Source organism: Musa acuminata, chromosome BXJ1-4, assembly GCF_036884655.1.
Source record: "Musa acuminata AAA Group cultivar baxijiao chromosome BXJ1-4, Cavendish_Baxijiao_AAA, whole genome shotgun sequence".
Taxonomy (NCBI): domain Eukaryota; kingdom Viridiplantae; phylum Streptophyta; class Magnoliopsida; order Zingiberales; family Musaceae; genus Musa; species Musa acuminata.
The window spans coordinates 2,547,589-2,564,209 of NC_088330.1; the positions used below are offsets into that span (position 1 = coordinate 2,547,589).

Genomic DNA, 16,621 nt, shown 5'->3' on the forward strand with positions numbered 1-16,621 from the left:
CACTAGGATGAATGAAGTTCATGTGAGACATTGAAGAATTTATTCCTATTAGAAACAGTGGAAGACCAGAAAACTTTCACAAGGAAATCCAGCTGGGCCTCTGCAATCTTTTATCTTTAGTGAATGTAGTTAAGTCAGAGCATCAAAGGCATGAGCTACTCAATCTATAGATAAAAAGGAAGTACTTCCAATAAAAACACATCCAAGAATGCAAACATAAGAAAATGTAAATCTACCATTAAGCAATTCTAGTTTGAGACTAAATCTACATAAAGGTAGATACAGCATTCCTGCAATGGATGACGTGCCAACAAAATTTTCCTCAGAGACAACTCCTCTATCCATCCATCCATCTCTAACACCAATGAACTCATCAGAACAACTCTTCTAGCTTGAAGATTTGTATCCTACAAGGCAATGCCTAAAATGGCAATGAGCCAAAGAGACAACATAAAAGGCAGGCCTTCTGTTAACCATGTGGCGGTATGCTCTGCATTTGATGTCGAAGCCGCAGAAGTAGAATTTCCGGTGCCCATTTTACTGTAAAAATACAAGCCGAGACTATTAGTCAAAATGGATTGCAAATATATGATAATATGAACTGAGTAAGAGTCGTCAACACACCTGGAGGTCGTGTAAACACAGGCATCGTAGCCTGCAGAAAGATTTAGAATCTTGAGCCACAAAAATTTAGGAAATTCTAAACAAGTATGGATAATTTATTGATGAGGAACAAAGATACTGATCACAAACTTAAGCAACCAGTTGGTTCATTTTCTTCAGGAAGCTCAACTGATGCACGATATGAATGTAGCAACTTTGTATTATGAACTATTTATACTCATATTTCTCTCTCTGAAATGACAAAACAGATGTGAGATCGTCCAAAAAATTTCTTCTTGATGAAAAATCCAACAAAAAACAGTTTAAATGAAACTATAGATAAGGAATATGATTTCATTTGGACGTGGAACAATGAATTGTTGCATTGTTCAGAAGTATTGGGAGAGCACAGTGGAGCTTATAATGATTGGAGTGTGTTTAAGTTCAAAGTCCAGAATTGTAAATTAAATTGTCAGACTCTTTGTTCAAATTACATAAATTAACAAGAAAGCACACAAGGGACAAAAAAGGTCTCACCAGTATGCAGTCTAGGAGGGTCAACATGTGCAGCTTTTAATTGTAAGAAGAGAGGCAGTTTCCGTGACAAACACTGATCATTCAACTGAAAGCTTAATGTGGTGCCAAGGCTCATCTTCTAACGTTCATATTGGCATAATCCTCAAAAGATAACACCAGAGAAAGGTGCCCTGGAGATCTTCTGAGATGAAGATCACATGTTTCTCAGCTGTATTGATCTCCACAAGCCAAAAGTGGCAACTTGTCTTATGGGCATTGATAGGGGTAAGAAAAATTGATTTGACGTAACACCCCGGATTTGACGTAGTACTGCCCTAGAACGAGCATTAACGACGACACGACACGCACCCACACCCATCGTACCCGAACAACCTCCTCGGCTGACCCCTCGGGGCCGGCCGAGGCAGGCGAAGGCGCTGACTGACACCCCCATGCCCTGTGGCAGCTCGGCCTCCCACGCAACGTCCATGACGACGACAGACGCCGTCAGAGGTACGACCCTGCCCCGACAGGATGGCACGTCAGGTAACATCAAACCCATTTATAAATACCCCCTGGCTCCCCACGGGCCAAGGGGACTAAAAAAAAAGCTCCTCTCCCCCATCACTAACTGGGACGTCGGAGGGGTCGGGTCGAGCAACCGACCCGACCTGTGTGCAGGTACTCGATCGCTGCTGAATCCACTTGGCGCCGCAGAACTTTCCAGCCAGGTCCCCTATGTCAGCCACCACAACACCCCGAGGGAAGCCACGTCTGATCCCAGCCATTCGGAGCCCGGAACCAGCCGCGTCGACCCCGAGGTCACGGCTAAAAAAGTTACGAATCCGTAACAGATTGGCGCTAGAAGGAGGGCCTTCCAAATGTCAGGCGATCAGCGAATCCACCTCGGCGGATCCTCAGCTGCTGAGCTCCCCGCCTTGGGGGAGCATCCCCCACATGATGAAACCCACGACGAACGCCCCGCGGCGGTATCAGAACGCTACTGGCGACTGTTCAATGACCCAGGCTTGTCGCCCCTCGGCGACGCACCCGCCGGCCCGTCGCAAGTGTCACCCGAGGCCTTTCATGACCTCGCCCACCAAGTCCGGACCCTGACAAGCACGGTCCAGACCATCATCCCGATCGTCTCCCAGCGGACCCCTCCGCACGCGACCCGGCTCTCACCACAACGGGAGACCCCTGTCCAGACTCGCGCACCACTTCCTGAGCCCCCCATCTCACTTCAAAACCCCGTAGCTCGGCCCGGGAGCCGGGAAGTAGAAGAAACGGCGAGCCGTCCCGAGCCCGAGGCTCCGACCGTCGATTCGACAAATGCCCTACGGACTCAACTGCGCCTTGTCAGTCAAAGGCTTGACGAGGTACAACAGGAGGTTCGCAAGTCAAGGGGAGAGCTCGGGACGGACGGGCACCAAGGATCTCCGTTCACCCCCGAGATACAAGATCAGGCGATCCCGCCGCACTTCCGCCTCCCCTCGCTGGACGCGTATGACGGCACCGCAGACCCAGCGGACCACGTAGCCGCTTTTCGCGCCCAGATGGTGCTGTTCGGGACTTCAGACGCCCTGATGTGCAGGGCGTTCCCAACGACTCTACGGGGACCGACCCGCACGTGGTACAGCGGTCTGAAGCCGGGGACCATCGCCTCCTTCGATCAGCTCGCCAAGGATTTCGAGCTTAACTTCCTGGCATACGCCCGACCAAAGCCGTCCATGGCGTTGCTCCTGGGGCTCAACCAGAAGGAGGATGAGCCCCTCTCCCATTTTGTGAACCGATTTACGACGCAAATCCGTGGATTGTCGGATGCTCACCCCTCTCTCTTGATGCAGGCCTTCATGACTGGCCTACGCCCCTCCAGGTTCTTCTGGTCGCTCGTAGAGCGGCCCCCGGCCGCGGTTCCCGAGATGCTCCAGCGCGCCAGTCAGTTTATCGCCGCGGAAACCTGGATGGCTGGAAAGCGGGAGGAGCACAAAAAGGTCAAGTCAGAGCCGCCTCGACAGCAACAAACCGCCACCTCCCAGCGAAAGTTGGACAGACCTGACCTGAGGCCCCCTCTTCCCGCCTTGAATTCCTCCCGGACTGAAATATTCCTGCACGAGAGGGGAAAGGGGCTCCTCAGGGACCCTCACCCGATGAAGAACCCGCGGGAGCTCGCGGACCGTTCGAAGTATTGCCGATTCCATCGACAGCACGGGCACGACACTGAGCAGTGCTACGAGTTGAAGAGACAAATCGAGGAGCTCATCCTCAGGGGTCATCTCGGCCAGTACCTCCGGCCGAACAAAGAGCAGTCGCCTCGCCCAGAAGGCCCCGTCGAGCGACACATTGATGTGATAGCCGGGGGCCCCGCATCCGGGGGAGGTTCCATGTCGGGCCGAAAGGCGTATGCCCGAGCCGCTCCAGACGAAGCCTCGGAACATGAGCCCGAGCCCGAGATCACCTTCCCCACCGGAGCTGCCGAGCGACCTGACCACGATGACGCCTTGGTGATATCGGCCAGGGTAGCCAACGCGCAAATAAGGAGGATCATGGTCGACACGGGGAGCTCGGCCGACATACTCTACTTCGATGCCTTCCGGAAGCTAGGCCTGGCCAGGGAAAATCTAAGCCCGATGTGCTCAGCGCTCACCAGTTTCACGGGAGATTCCATATCGCCCCTGGGGGCTATTACTTTGCCCTTGACCCTGGGGACCCCACCAAGGTCGAAGACGGTGATGACCACTTTCCTGGTGATCGACCTCCCCACTGCTTACAATGCCATACTTGGTCGCCCGACCCTCAATAAGGTCAGAGCCGTCGTCTCGACCTACTACCAGACCATCAAGTTCCCAACCCGTGTGGGAGTTGGGGAAGTCACAGGAAGCCCCCGAGAGTCCAGACGGTGCTACCTCACCTCCGTTACATTGGGCAAGAGAGCCAGGACCGAGACGTCCCTGGAAGACCCGCGGGAAACAACAAAACTGACTCCCCACCCCGAGCCGAGGGGATCCACTGTTGACATTCCTCTGCGAGAAGCTCGCTCGGACCAGACGGTCAAGGTCGGATCTGAGCTACCCGAGCGGGAACGGGAGCAGCTCATCGGTCTCCTACGGGAAAATGCCGACGTCTTCGCCTGGTCCCCGTCAGACATGACGGGTGTCGATCCAGAGGTCGCGGAGCATCACCTCAACATCCCGCCTAACGCTCGCCCTGTGAAACAAAAGCCTCAACGCCAGGCCCCTGACCGACAACGTGCAATACAGGAGGAGGTGGACAGGCTCTTAGCCGCGGGCTTCATAGAAGAAGCCAAATATCCTCGATGGTTATCCAATGTAGTCCTCGTGAAAAAACACAATGGAAGCTGGAGGATGTGCGTTGATTATACCAGCCTTAACAATGCATGCCCTAAAGACTGCTAACCCCTCCCCAAGATCGACCAGCTGGTCGATGCGACGGCCGGCCATGCGCGACTCTCTTTTATGGACGCCTACTCAGGGTATAACCAGATCAGGATGGCGCCCGAAGACAGAGAGCACACGCCCTTCCTCACCGGTCAAGGGGTGTACTTCTACAAGGTCATGTCGTTCGGGCTAAAGAATGCTGGAGCCACATACCAGAGGACAGTAAACAAGATGTTCGCCCATCAGATCGGGAGGAACATGGAAGTCTACGTGGACGACATGATTGTGAAAAGCCGAGAGGCCGGAACGCACCTTGCAGACCTGGCCGAGGCCTTCGCCACGCTGCGCAAGTTCGGCATGCGGCTCAACCCCACAAAGTGCGCTTTCGGCGTCACCTCCGGGAAGTTCCTCGGGTTCGTTATACACCAGAGAGGAATCGACGCCAACCCGGAGAAGGTTCAGGCAATAATCAATATGCAGTACCCCCGGACGGTTAAAGACCTGCAGCGACTTAACGGCCGACTGGTCGCTCTGTCTCGCTTTCTCGCCCGATCGGGCGATCGTTGCCTCTCATTCTTCAAGGCGCTTAAAAGCCCGAAGAACTTCCAGTGGACATCGGAATGCGAGGAGGCTTTCAAACAGATGAAGCAGCACCTGGCCAACCTTCCCCGGCTCGCCTCCGTCTCCCCCGGCGAGAGGCTGGGCCTCTACTTGGCGGCCTCCCCGCATGCAGTCAGTTCTGTCCTGGTCAAGGAAAGCTTCGGCCAACAGCTCCCGATCTACTACGTCAGCCACGTCCTGAGTGGACCTGAGGAACGTTACCCGCCGATAGAGAAACTCGCGCTTGCCCTGGTGCTCTCGGTTCGGAAGTTGCGCCCCTACTTCCAGGCACACCCGGTGGAAGTCGTCACCGACCAACCTCTCCGGCAGGTCTTAACAAAATTTGATGTGGCAGGACGGCTCCTCAAATGGGCGGTGGAGCTCGGCGAACACGACATAAGATACCTGCCCAGGACCGCCATTAAGGCCCAGGCGGTAGCCGACTTCATTGCGGAGCTGACTCGAATGGAAGATATAAATCTCGAGCAGGCTCCCGAGGCTTGGACCCTACACGTCGATGGCTCGGCCAACTCAAAGGGTGCCGGCGCAGGGCTGGTACTCCTCGCCCCCGACGGACGCTCGTTTGAGCGCTCCCTCCGCTTCGGGTTTAAAGCTACCAACAACGAGGCAGAGTACGAGGCGCTCTTAGCAGGACTGAGGCTGGCCCTCGAGATGCAGGTGGCCGCGATACACGTCCACACCGACTCGCAACTGGTGGCCGAGCAGCTCAACGGCGGGTACGAAGCTAGGGACACAACTATGGCGAAATACCTAGCCCAGGTAAGGGACCTAACCGCCAAGTTCCATTACTTTACGCTGTCTAATGTTCCGAGGGAAGAAAACGAGCGAGCCGACGCGCTGGCCAAGCTGGCGTCGAGACCAACCCCTGAAGCAGGGACGGAGATTGAGGAACTCCCTGCCCGCACCATCGAAGTAGCAACGACGGCCTCAAGCAGCGCGCCGATCACGTGGGTGCAAGAGCTACTACGCTTCAAAAGGGACGGAACCCTTCCCCTCGACGAAGGCGTGGCTCGGCGCCTGCGTCGCACCCACGCGTGATACACCGAGGAGTGTGGCCGCCTCTACAAACGGTCCTTCACCTATCCCCTCCTACGATGTTTGGAGCCTGACGAAGCCCAGACGGTCCTAGCCGAAACCCACGAGGGGGTCTGCGGCGAGCACATCGGCGGGCGAACCTTGGCGCACAAAATACTCCGCCAAGGCTACTACTGGCCGACCATGTGCCGGGACACGAAAGCTTATGTACAGCGGTGCCGGTCGTGCCAGCAACACGCCCGCGCACCTCGACAGCCCGCGATCCCGCTCAGCCCCATCGACTGCGCATGGCCATTCGCGCAGTGGGGGCTGGACCTGCTCGGCCCCTTCCCGCCGGCTTCTGGACAGCGAAAGTACATAATTGTAGGAGTAGACTACTTCACAAAGTGGGTCGAGGCCGAGCCACTGGCGACGATCACGGAACAGCAAATAGAGAAATTTGTGTGGAAGAACCTGGTAACTCGGTTCGGGTTGCCCAAGGCCATCATCACTGACAACGGACCTCAGTTCGCCGGCACAAGGTTCCGAGAATTCTGCGCCGGTCATGGCATTCAACTGAGGTTCAGTTCGATGGCCCACCCTCAGACAAACGGGTTGGCCGAGGTAACCAACCGATCCATCTTGGATGGCCTCAGACGAAGAGTGTCTGCGGCCCAATCGACCTGGACGGACGAGCTCCCCAGTGTGCTGTGGTCGCTGCGCACCACTCCCAAGACGGCGACCGGAGAATCCCCGTACAGCATGACGTTCGGAACCGAGGCCGTCCTACCACCCGAAATGGCTGTCGCCATGCTTCGGACAAGGAGCTACGACGAGGAAGCCTCGAACCAGGGACTTCGTGCCAGCCTCGACGTGCTCGAGGAACGATGCGCCGATGCGCACCTAAAGGCCCTCTCTCACCAGAGAGCCGTCGTAAGGATCTACAACAGAAAGGTGCAACCCCGACCGATCAGGTTAGGCGATCTAGTTCTACGAAGGGCCGAGGTCAATGACCCGACCCGAACGAGGGGGAACCTGGCCCCCAAGTGGGAGGGACCTTATCGGGTCACCAGGGTGGTCCGGCCGGGCACCTATCGGCTCACCGCGATGGACGGTTCCCCCTTACCGAGAACATGAAACGTCCATAACCTCAAAAAATTCTTTGTCTGAGGTCGATACCTATGGTTTCTCTTCCAAGTCGAAGCTTTGCAATTTTTGAAGCTTAAAAACATGCTGGGAAAAGACCTCTCTATTTCTGAAGCATGAAATTACAAGACTCAACTGCGATAGAACTCGAAGATTACAGGACTCGATAACAGCTCAGCCAAGCCGACCTCGACACAGTCCTAATCGTCGGAACCCCCGACACCATCATCGAAAGGAACTTCCTCCGGCATATCCACATCCAAGTCCTCGGGGTGCGAGACAAACAGATCCACCTCGACCTCCAGCCCGGGATGGCGCGTCTGAAACCGGCCCAGGGCAATCCGGTACCCGTACTCATAGGTGACCTGCCCCGACCGAACCAGCCCGAGCTGGAAGCCTGAGGACCGCTTATAAGCTTCAATTATTTCCTTCTCCTTCTCTGGCCGCCGCTCCCGCTCGGCCGCCAGAGCTTCCGAGGCCCCCTTCGCGTCGGCCAGGGCTCCCTCCAGCCGTTGGGTCAGGACGGCCACCTCGCCTCGGGCTAGGCAAGCCTCGAACTGCGCCCCCCCCAGGAGCCCTTGGAGGTTGTCTCTCTCCTCCTCAGCCGCCTTCGCCTCGGACTTCAAGCGAAGGACTTCGGCCTCCAGCGCCGACGTGCGTTAGTCGGCCGCCCCCGCTTCAACCCGGAGGCGCGTCACCTCCGCCTCGAGCTCCAAGGAGCGCTGTTCGGCTGCCGCGACCGCCTCCGGTGCCGCCCCTGCGCGAACCTCCTCGAGCTGCCTGCGCAGCTCGGTATTCCGGTCGCACAGGATGCCCAGCGCCCGACCTGCATCGTGTACGCGATCCGCCAACGCCATGGCGTAGTGCTGGCCCTGCGAAAGGAAAGTCAGAACAATCCTCGGACAAATCACAGGCCGAAAATCAACGACTGGACGCTTACCCACAGCAATGACTTCACGGATTTACCGAGCAGTACGTCAGAGGGCATGGTATACATCTCCCGAGCCATGTCGGGATGCAGCCCTCCTCGGATGAATGCGGCCGCGGTCTCCCCGTCGGCCCACACCCGAGTCCCGCGGGTCAGTCCACCCCAGCGGGCTACCAGCCGGTCGGAAGGCTGGCCCTCTGTAAGCTCGCCCATCAGGCGCGCCTGATAGGAGTCGTTTGGCGGCCCCGCGGGCAGACGACACAAGTCCCGGATCGAAGGCTCCCTAGGCGCCTTCCCCGCCACTTCATTGCTCGGGCCGACCTCGCCCCGACCTCGTCCTCGCCTGTCGCGCGAGCCCGACTCCGCCGCCCCCACGCTCTCCTGAGCCCTTGGGGGAGTCAGTTTCTTCGAAGCAACGACCTTGGCCTTCTTTCGAGGACGGACGACCTCGAGCTCCACCGGCGCCTCTCTGGTGCTGACACCCAGGCTGACCTGGCGCCGTGGAGATGCAGCACGCGGGACGCGTCCTCCACGCACCACAACGAGGTTCACCATCTCTGCACAAGTATATCGACCCCGGTTAGTATCCCAAAGGAGAAAAATAAAACTGGAAGGCCCACCGCCACCTTCTCAAGGCATACCTCGAGGTACCGGGCTCAAGCCCGCCTCGACCAACCACGCCTCGGTCATCTTTCGGATGACTCTAGAGGACGGTAGGATCTCCTTCAATCTTCGAAGGGCTCGGAGCTCCCCCTCATCCAAGGCCGGGGCAGTATTATCGACTGCGCGCGCCGCCCACCGGAGCCCGAAGTTCGAACTCTCCGGATGACAAACATAGAAGAAGCGCTCCTTCCACCCCTTATTGCTGGAAGGAGCCCCGCTGACCCGGAAACCCGATCGGGCGGACAAGTAATAGCCCCCCGACCCCCTGGATAGACGAAAACAGGAGAGGAAAAAAGACCGGCTCGGGGTGACCTTGGCATAGTAGCATTCCCCGAGGAACGCCACCAGATAGCGCCAAGAATTCGACGCCATCTGAGAAGAAGAGATGCGCCACCACGCGACGCAGGAAGTTATGATGGGGTGGAACGGAAGGCGTAGCCCGGCCTCGAAGGCATCCACGATTAGGGCAAAGCCCTTAGGTATGGGATCATACGCCCGCTGCCCCGGCTCAGGGGCAATAAGCGTGAACTCCGCCGGGATACCGTAACGATCCCGAAGGAGGCCAAGCGACGACTCGCTCACGGTGGAGTCGAGATCGTGCGGCCACATCAGCGATTCAAGGGCTTTGGTGGCCCTTTCCTCGGGCAACGAGCGGGAGCTCACCAACGCCACCTCCTCGCCGACGACCCCAGAAAGAGGAGGCGAAGGAGAGAACGAAGGAGGGGAAGCCATCCTTACCGAGCTCTTGGGAGGTGGGGCGTGCTAGGCTAAATCACCCAAAGAGGGGGTCGAAGCGGATGTAGGTACCAAGAAGTGGAAGAGACCAACGGAGCGCTACTTGTAGCCGGTTTCCCGCCGAAACGATGACCTTTCCTCTCCTGAAGTGCGCTGCGAAGACGCAAACGTCGCATCGCCATAACTACGGCGGGCGCGGCGTTTAAATCACAGAACCGTGCAAAGTACGGGGTCCCTAATCATGTCAACCTCGAAAACCGACGACGCCCAGGAGGGGTGGCCCTTTGATCTTCCCCAGGGAAAAAGCAACACCGCCTGTTGTGCTCCTCGACCCTCGGCTTTACGCCTCCCGAGATCACACCTGCGCGATCACCCCGCCTGTTGTGCTCCTCGGCCCTCGGCTTTATGCCTCCCGAGATCACACCTGCGCGGTCACCCCGCCTGTTGTGCTCCTCGGCCCTCGGCTTTACGCCTCCCGAGATCACACCTGCGCGGTCACCCCGCCTGTTGTGCTCCTCGGCCCTCAGCTTTACGCCTCCCGAGATCACACCTGCGCGGTCACCCCGCCTGTTGTGCTCCTCGGCCCTCGGCTTTACGCCTCCCGAGATCACACCTGCGCGGTCATCCCGCCTGTTGTGCTCCTCGGCCCTCGGCTTTACGCCTCCCGAGATCACACCTGCGCGGTCACCCCGCCTGTTTTGCTCCTCGGCCCTCGGCTTTACGCCTCCCGAGATCACACCTGCGCGGTCACCCCGCCTGTTGTGCTCCTCGGCCCTCGGCTTTACGCCAACCGAGATCACACCTGCGCAGTCACCCCGCCTGTTGTGCTCCTCGACCCTCGGCTTTACGCCTCCCGAGATCACACCTGCGCGGTCACCCCGCCTGTCGTGCCTCTCGGCCCTCAGCCCCGCGCCATCCTAGGACCACACCCGCGCGATCACCCCGCCCGCGGTGTGCTCCTCGGTCCCCATCGGTTCCTTTGCCCCCGAGGCCAATCCTACTCGGCCCCCCGACTAAATCGCGCGCCTCGTACTGCTCTAGGAAGCCACGCCTCGGACTCCCCACACGCAAAGCCGACGCATGGCTCCTTTCGGGTGGGGCGTATGATAGGGGTAAGAAAAATTGATTTGACGTAACACCCCGGATTTGACGTAGTACACCCCCACGTCGGACACCCTGGGCGGCACACTGCCCTAGAACGAGCATTAACGACGACACGACACGCACCCACACCCACCGTACCTGAACAACCTCCTCGGCTGACCCCTCGGGGCCAACCGAGGCAGGCGAAGGCGCTGACTGACACCCCCATGCCTTGCGGCAGCTCGGCCTCCCACGCAACGTCCATGACGACGACAGACGCCGTCAGAGGTACGACCCTGCCCCGACAGGATGGCACGTCAGGTAACATCAAACCCATTTATAAATACCCCCTGGCTCCCCACGGGCCAAGGGGACTAAAAAAAAAGCTCCTCTCCCCCATCACTAACTGGGACGTCGGAGGGGTCGGGCCGAGCAACCGACCCGACCTGTGTGCAGGTACTCGATCGCTGCTGAATCCACTTGGCGCCGCAGAACTTTCCAGCCAGGTCCCCTGTGTCAGCCACCACAACACCCCGAGGGAAGCCACGTCTGATCCCAGCCATTCGGAGCCCGGAACCAACCGCGTGACCCCGAGGTCACGGCTAAAAAAGTTACGAATCCGTAACAGGCATAATACTTAAAAGACAACCACCTGAGAAGGGTGACTTGGAGATCTTCTGATATGAAGATCACATGTTTCCCAGCTGTCTTGATATCAAAAACCATAAAGTGCACAATTGTGATGACAGATATTCATCAAAAATTGGCATTTACCTTAACGACACAAAATCATATGCTAAAATGCAACAGTTTACCTCTAGTATTTGTTCATATGCTGCTCAATCAGGTGAAAGAATTCTTGTGATCCCAACTAAATTGAGGTACAAATGAACATGAAATCTTGAATAGGAAAGATAAGGTGTCATCCCTGCTTAATTGATCATAACTTCACCAAAACTAGGAAAGCTTCTACAGATATATATAGATTGTTCTCAGTTAAACTGACCACTAGGATGTCTCGGATAAATTTTATATATGGATTGTCAAAGAAGGAAGATGCTCACTAACATAAGGTTAGGTGTCATGGTGTTTTGCTTTTCATTTTCAGATCAGGAAGACCTGTGACTCATCTCACTTACACTAGTATAAGAACTAGAGATGATTGGATAAGTCTAGCTTTAAAGAATGTGTCAGCAAAGATTGGCAAATTAACATACTACAAGGCAAGCTTACTTACTTGGGTCTTTGGTAGTTTTTAACCCTGTACCTCCAAAGTTACATGCAACATCAGTAGCACCATTTTGTTGATAATAGCCATTGAAAGCATAGGATGCATGAGAAGCCAATGTGTCCGGTTGATAACAAGGCTGACTAGGCTGAATAGCTGAACAATCAACATTGCCTGAACCACAAGCCCAATTCAATGCATTTTGCAAATCAGCATCTGAAGCATTGCTTGAAGCCACACACCAAGTGCCATTAGAACTTGTTATGTTAGCACCAGTGACGATGTCGACATTTCCTCTACCAGTCCAATCAAGACTATACACACTAGTCTGATCAGGATAGAACAGCCCCCAGTTCCTCTCCGATTCCAGCCCAGGCTTCCTATTCTCGTTGAACAATGAAAAGATGTAGACATCAATTTCCTCCCCAGGCTTTGCTGGAGTCCCCGCATCATTGATGACATGACGAATCAGATTGGTGTTGTAAGTCTGAGCATCATCAGGAGTTGCAGCAGTTTCCTTAGCAGCACCCTTGTTAGGCCATCCTGATTCGGTGACCATAATCTTCAGTGTTCTGAAATTCAGTGCCATTAGAGCGAAAAATATAGAATCCAGCTGGGCGTCGAACATGTTTGTGTAGACTAAACCAGTATTTGGATCAATTACATCTGAGGCAGATGGTGAAAATAGTGCATAGTCCAAAGAGACATTGCTAGGAGAGTCTCTATAAGCATAATAGGGATAAAGATCCACCATGAATGGGGATTGGTTCTCCACAAGGAATTCCAACATGGGCTTTAAAAAGTAGGCATATTTGCTGTCAAAAGCCCCCGCGGACGGTGGAAATGATCTGGATAAGATTCCAAGCGAATGAGTGCTAGAGACTTTGATCCTCTTGTGCAATCCAGCCTTCTTCAGAGCTGCAAGGACATTAACCATGGCAGGAACGACAAGGGCCGAGACATTATCACGGGTTTCAGTGACCTCAGCACCCACAGTAATGTAGGTGATCATTGTGGCCGGGTAGTAGGGGAGGATGCTGTTCTTGAGCCAAGTATCGACATTGGATTGGTACTGCGAGAAGGGGAGCAGGTCTGAGTTGGGCACCCCGACCATGAGCTCCACGCCAGTGTTGGCGAAGGCCTTAATCACCTGGATGTTGGAATCGTAGATTCTGACGTATTTGATGGAATGCAGCTGAACCAGCTGGGCGACGTTGTCGGGGGTCGGGAGGTCGTCGGCGTTGCGGCCATAGCAGACACCAACCTTGCTTCCATTGCAATCAACTGTGACCAGATTTGGCAGGACGCGTCAAAAACAATCAAAAGAAAGGAAGTTCCCCCTCTCTGGTTCAAAAAAGGTCAAAAAACATTCCTTTTCTTTGGGGCTTGTAGTTCTTTCATTATTTTAGTGCATTCACCACCCAAATGCATTTCGCATATGGTTGATGCTAAAGATGCTAACTTGAAGCAAGGAAAGGACTAAATCGATGAACTTTAAGCGACGGAAGGCGTATGTGGAAGGAGTTAAAATGGGAGAAACCACTGACAATAGATTCAACATCTCTAATGGTTACAGAACCAGTCATAAAGACAACTCTAAGAAGTGCAAAATAGCAGGAAGAATGGGTTGTTCCCTCTTCCAAACACCACAAAGAAGCCACAAAAACTAGACCTAGATGACATGGTCACATCTGCGCACAGACCTTCCTAATGTAGAAGAGAAGAAATCAAAAGAAACCTTTTTTGTTGCCCGGCGAAACAGAAAATGGAGAAGGAACAAAGAAAGAGGGAGAAACATTAAGCAAAGACTAACATTGACATCAAACATACTGACCAGCGAAGTGCAAGAGGAGGAGGAGGAGGAGGAGGAGCGAAGGAACCACCGGCAGGTCTCTCTCCATCGAATCAAAACTGGGTGAAGATTTCTTCAACAGAACCTCTCGAGATGCTTCCTCTTTTCTCACCTTTCGACTGGCCTCAACCCAAAGCTGTCATTTTTAACCGGTTCCTTGAACTCACCTCCACCGCCACCTCCGCCTCCCAACCGTTGGGCCTCGCAGCTCGATTCCCGATGACAGTTGACAGCAGAGCGGCGGGCATGGCCAGAGGACGGAAGCGACAGTGCGAGCGGATCCTAAACCGTGTTTTATGAAATCGGCTTGAGAGGAGCGTCTGGAGTCCGGAAAACAAATTGTCTCCCGTTTCGATTGCACTGTGTATATAATTAATGTTGGGACCCACTGATACTCCAATGATAACGCAGGTGGCTGATGGAGTCAGAAGATGGTGAGCCACGCATTTTGGGTCTTCTTTTTGGTGTGGGTTCCGAGGAGAGACATACGTTCATTACAAGTGGTTCAAGTCTCACGAGTAGCCGAGCCGATTGGAGAGACATCCAATCGGCTTGTGCTTTGCTTTTGTTTGCGTGGGGGGGGAGTCAGTCCGTGGAGGCGAGCGCTTCTGCCCCAAGCAGACGCCGACGCCCGCGGGGTCGATTCCAAATCGCGAGCAACGGGACAAAACCCTCTGCTTTATCCCCCACCTTTGAAAAGCAGCACCTTTTGCTGTTCATGGAGGACGAGCTCGCTTGCCTTGTTGTTTGCTTGTTGACTAAAGCATGGATTGATGATCTGCCCACCGTCCGATCTCAGGTGAGTGGGGATGATGGAGATCGGGTTTGGTGGGGGAGGGAAGACAAGCTGGGGAACGTTACATGATAGGAGGGCCATGACAATATGCTACCTACATGATCATGGAGCCTCTGGAACATCACTGTTTCATCACATGCTTGCAGGGCTTAGATGGATGTGATGGGTGAATTTGCATGGACTGACGATATGGACGAAGAATGGCATGTATGCAAAGGTAGTATGAACTCATATTAATCCATGCTTTACTATTTAGGTAGTGTTTGAACTCATATTAATATTTACTGTATAGCAGCACCTTTTTATTGAGAATTTACTTAGGGACATCTCTTATATATATATATATATATATATATATAGAATCGACAAATATAATATTTATCTTTCAAGTTTATTACTTGATTTTTGTGTTAACACTCACTTTTTTTCTCCGGTAGCGTGTGGCTTCTACAGCTTGTGAGAAGCTGAGTGAGTGGTCAGTGTCAGTGTCGTCAGGTTTTTATGTGTGTGTTGACCTGAGTTTTTGTGTCCGTTGACTAGCAATATCGAACGCGTATTCATGTGATGAGATGAGATGAATATTGTAGTTTTTCTATCAGGAAAGGAAAGAATGTTGCACACATTAAGAAGAGGCATCGATTCACGTAAATGTCAGACCCAATAAATTGTGTGTGATGGGTGGGGATCAACAACTCAACCTAAGTAAAGTGTTGAGCTATTCACCCCAAAAGCTCATCCTATAATCTACGCGATTATCTTATATTCTAACATAAACAAATTAAGCTCTTCCACGACATACGAGAAATTAAATACGTACACCATCGTATTATTTTTCTGAGGACTTCCTCCTCTCGCTTAACGTTGAATCCATTAGGTCAACTATATCGAAACATCGTCTCATGTTGACACTCATTAGGAGGACAAGCCAACAATAATTATCTTTATATAGGAAACTAAGTGTAACATAAGCATGTACTGATTGGTCAAATCTCGGAAGTCCCACCTCACAAATGGCTTCATGCTTGTTCAAGCCATGTCAGACCGAGCATGTCTGTTTCGTGCATGGACGCCGGTGCAGGGCAACGTTACACGTGCTCTGCGCACGAATGGGTTCTCTCTCACTCTCTCTCTCTCTATTTCTGTCAACACAACAAATAATTGAGAATAAAAAAATAAAGTTTAGATTAAAGTAAATAAATAAAGATAAAAAAATTATTAGGATATAATATTTTTGTATTATTTAAAAAAATATATTTTATCTTTTGACTAATATAAATAGATGTTTTTAGATAAATAAAAAATATTGCATAATGCAAGTAATCTTTTTTCTTTCAATTATTCTCTTTTACTTCTTCCTAAAAAGCCAACAAATACGATATTTTGGTTTTAAAAAGACCAATAGGAGTATATCGATTAAAAAACAAAAAAAGAAAAGACCAATACATTAAAAAAGAAAAAAGATGACAAACATTCGATAAAATATTTCTAATCAACTTGGTGAAAATTATCAATTTTGGATCTTTTAAATAAAAAATTTATTTATTTCATAAAAATTATGAAATTTGATAGAAAATAATTTTCTTGAGTATGATTAACAAGATCCTAATATTATTGAAGATTTAAAAGATCAAATAAATGAGAATATACAGAAAAATATAATAGCCCTTTACATGCTACAATAAATAATAGATAAGTCCTTATTTTTTCGAGTCATGATGGCATTAACATAAAAAAAAAGTCTAAAAAATATTAAAAAATATGTTTGGAGGCACAAATAACGTAAAAACTTTAAAGTTTCAAAATTTTCGATGTGGATTTGAAACTCTTATAATGATTTTTTTTTCAAAAGTCTTTTCTTTTGTGAACCAAATGAGATCGTATAGTGAAATCCTAAAAGATTAAACTATAAAAAATATTTTTAAAAATTTATCTTCAAATTTTAATATGATTTCTACTATAATAGAAGAAACTAAATATATAAGTTTATTGTATGTTGATGAATTAATGGACTCATATTTAGTTTATGAATAATAAATAA

At 52.1% G+C, this 16,621-nt stretch overlaps 1 protein-coding gene across 1 annotated transcript; it reads right to left on the minus strand.

Moving 5' to 3' along the window:
- Positions 1-205: 205 nt before the first annotated feature.
- Positions 206-14,090, minus strand: LOC103980233 (glucan endo-1,3-beta-glucosidase 13). Its single transcript, XM_009396557.3, has 4 exons — positions 13,770-14,090; positions 11,945-13,219; positions 625-655; positions 206-540 (listed from the first exon to the last, which is right to left on the minus strand). Exons 1-4 carry the CDS (start codon positions 13,834-13,836, stop codon positions 408-410), a joined length of 1,506 nt encoding a protein of 501 aa, XP_009394832.2. The 5' UTR covers positions 13,837-14,090; the 3' UTR covers positions 206-407.
- Between the last annotated feature and the right edge of the window lie 2,531 nt (positions 14,091-16,621).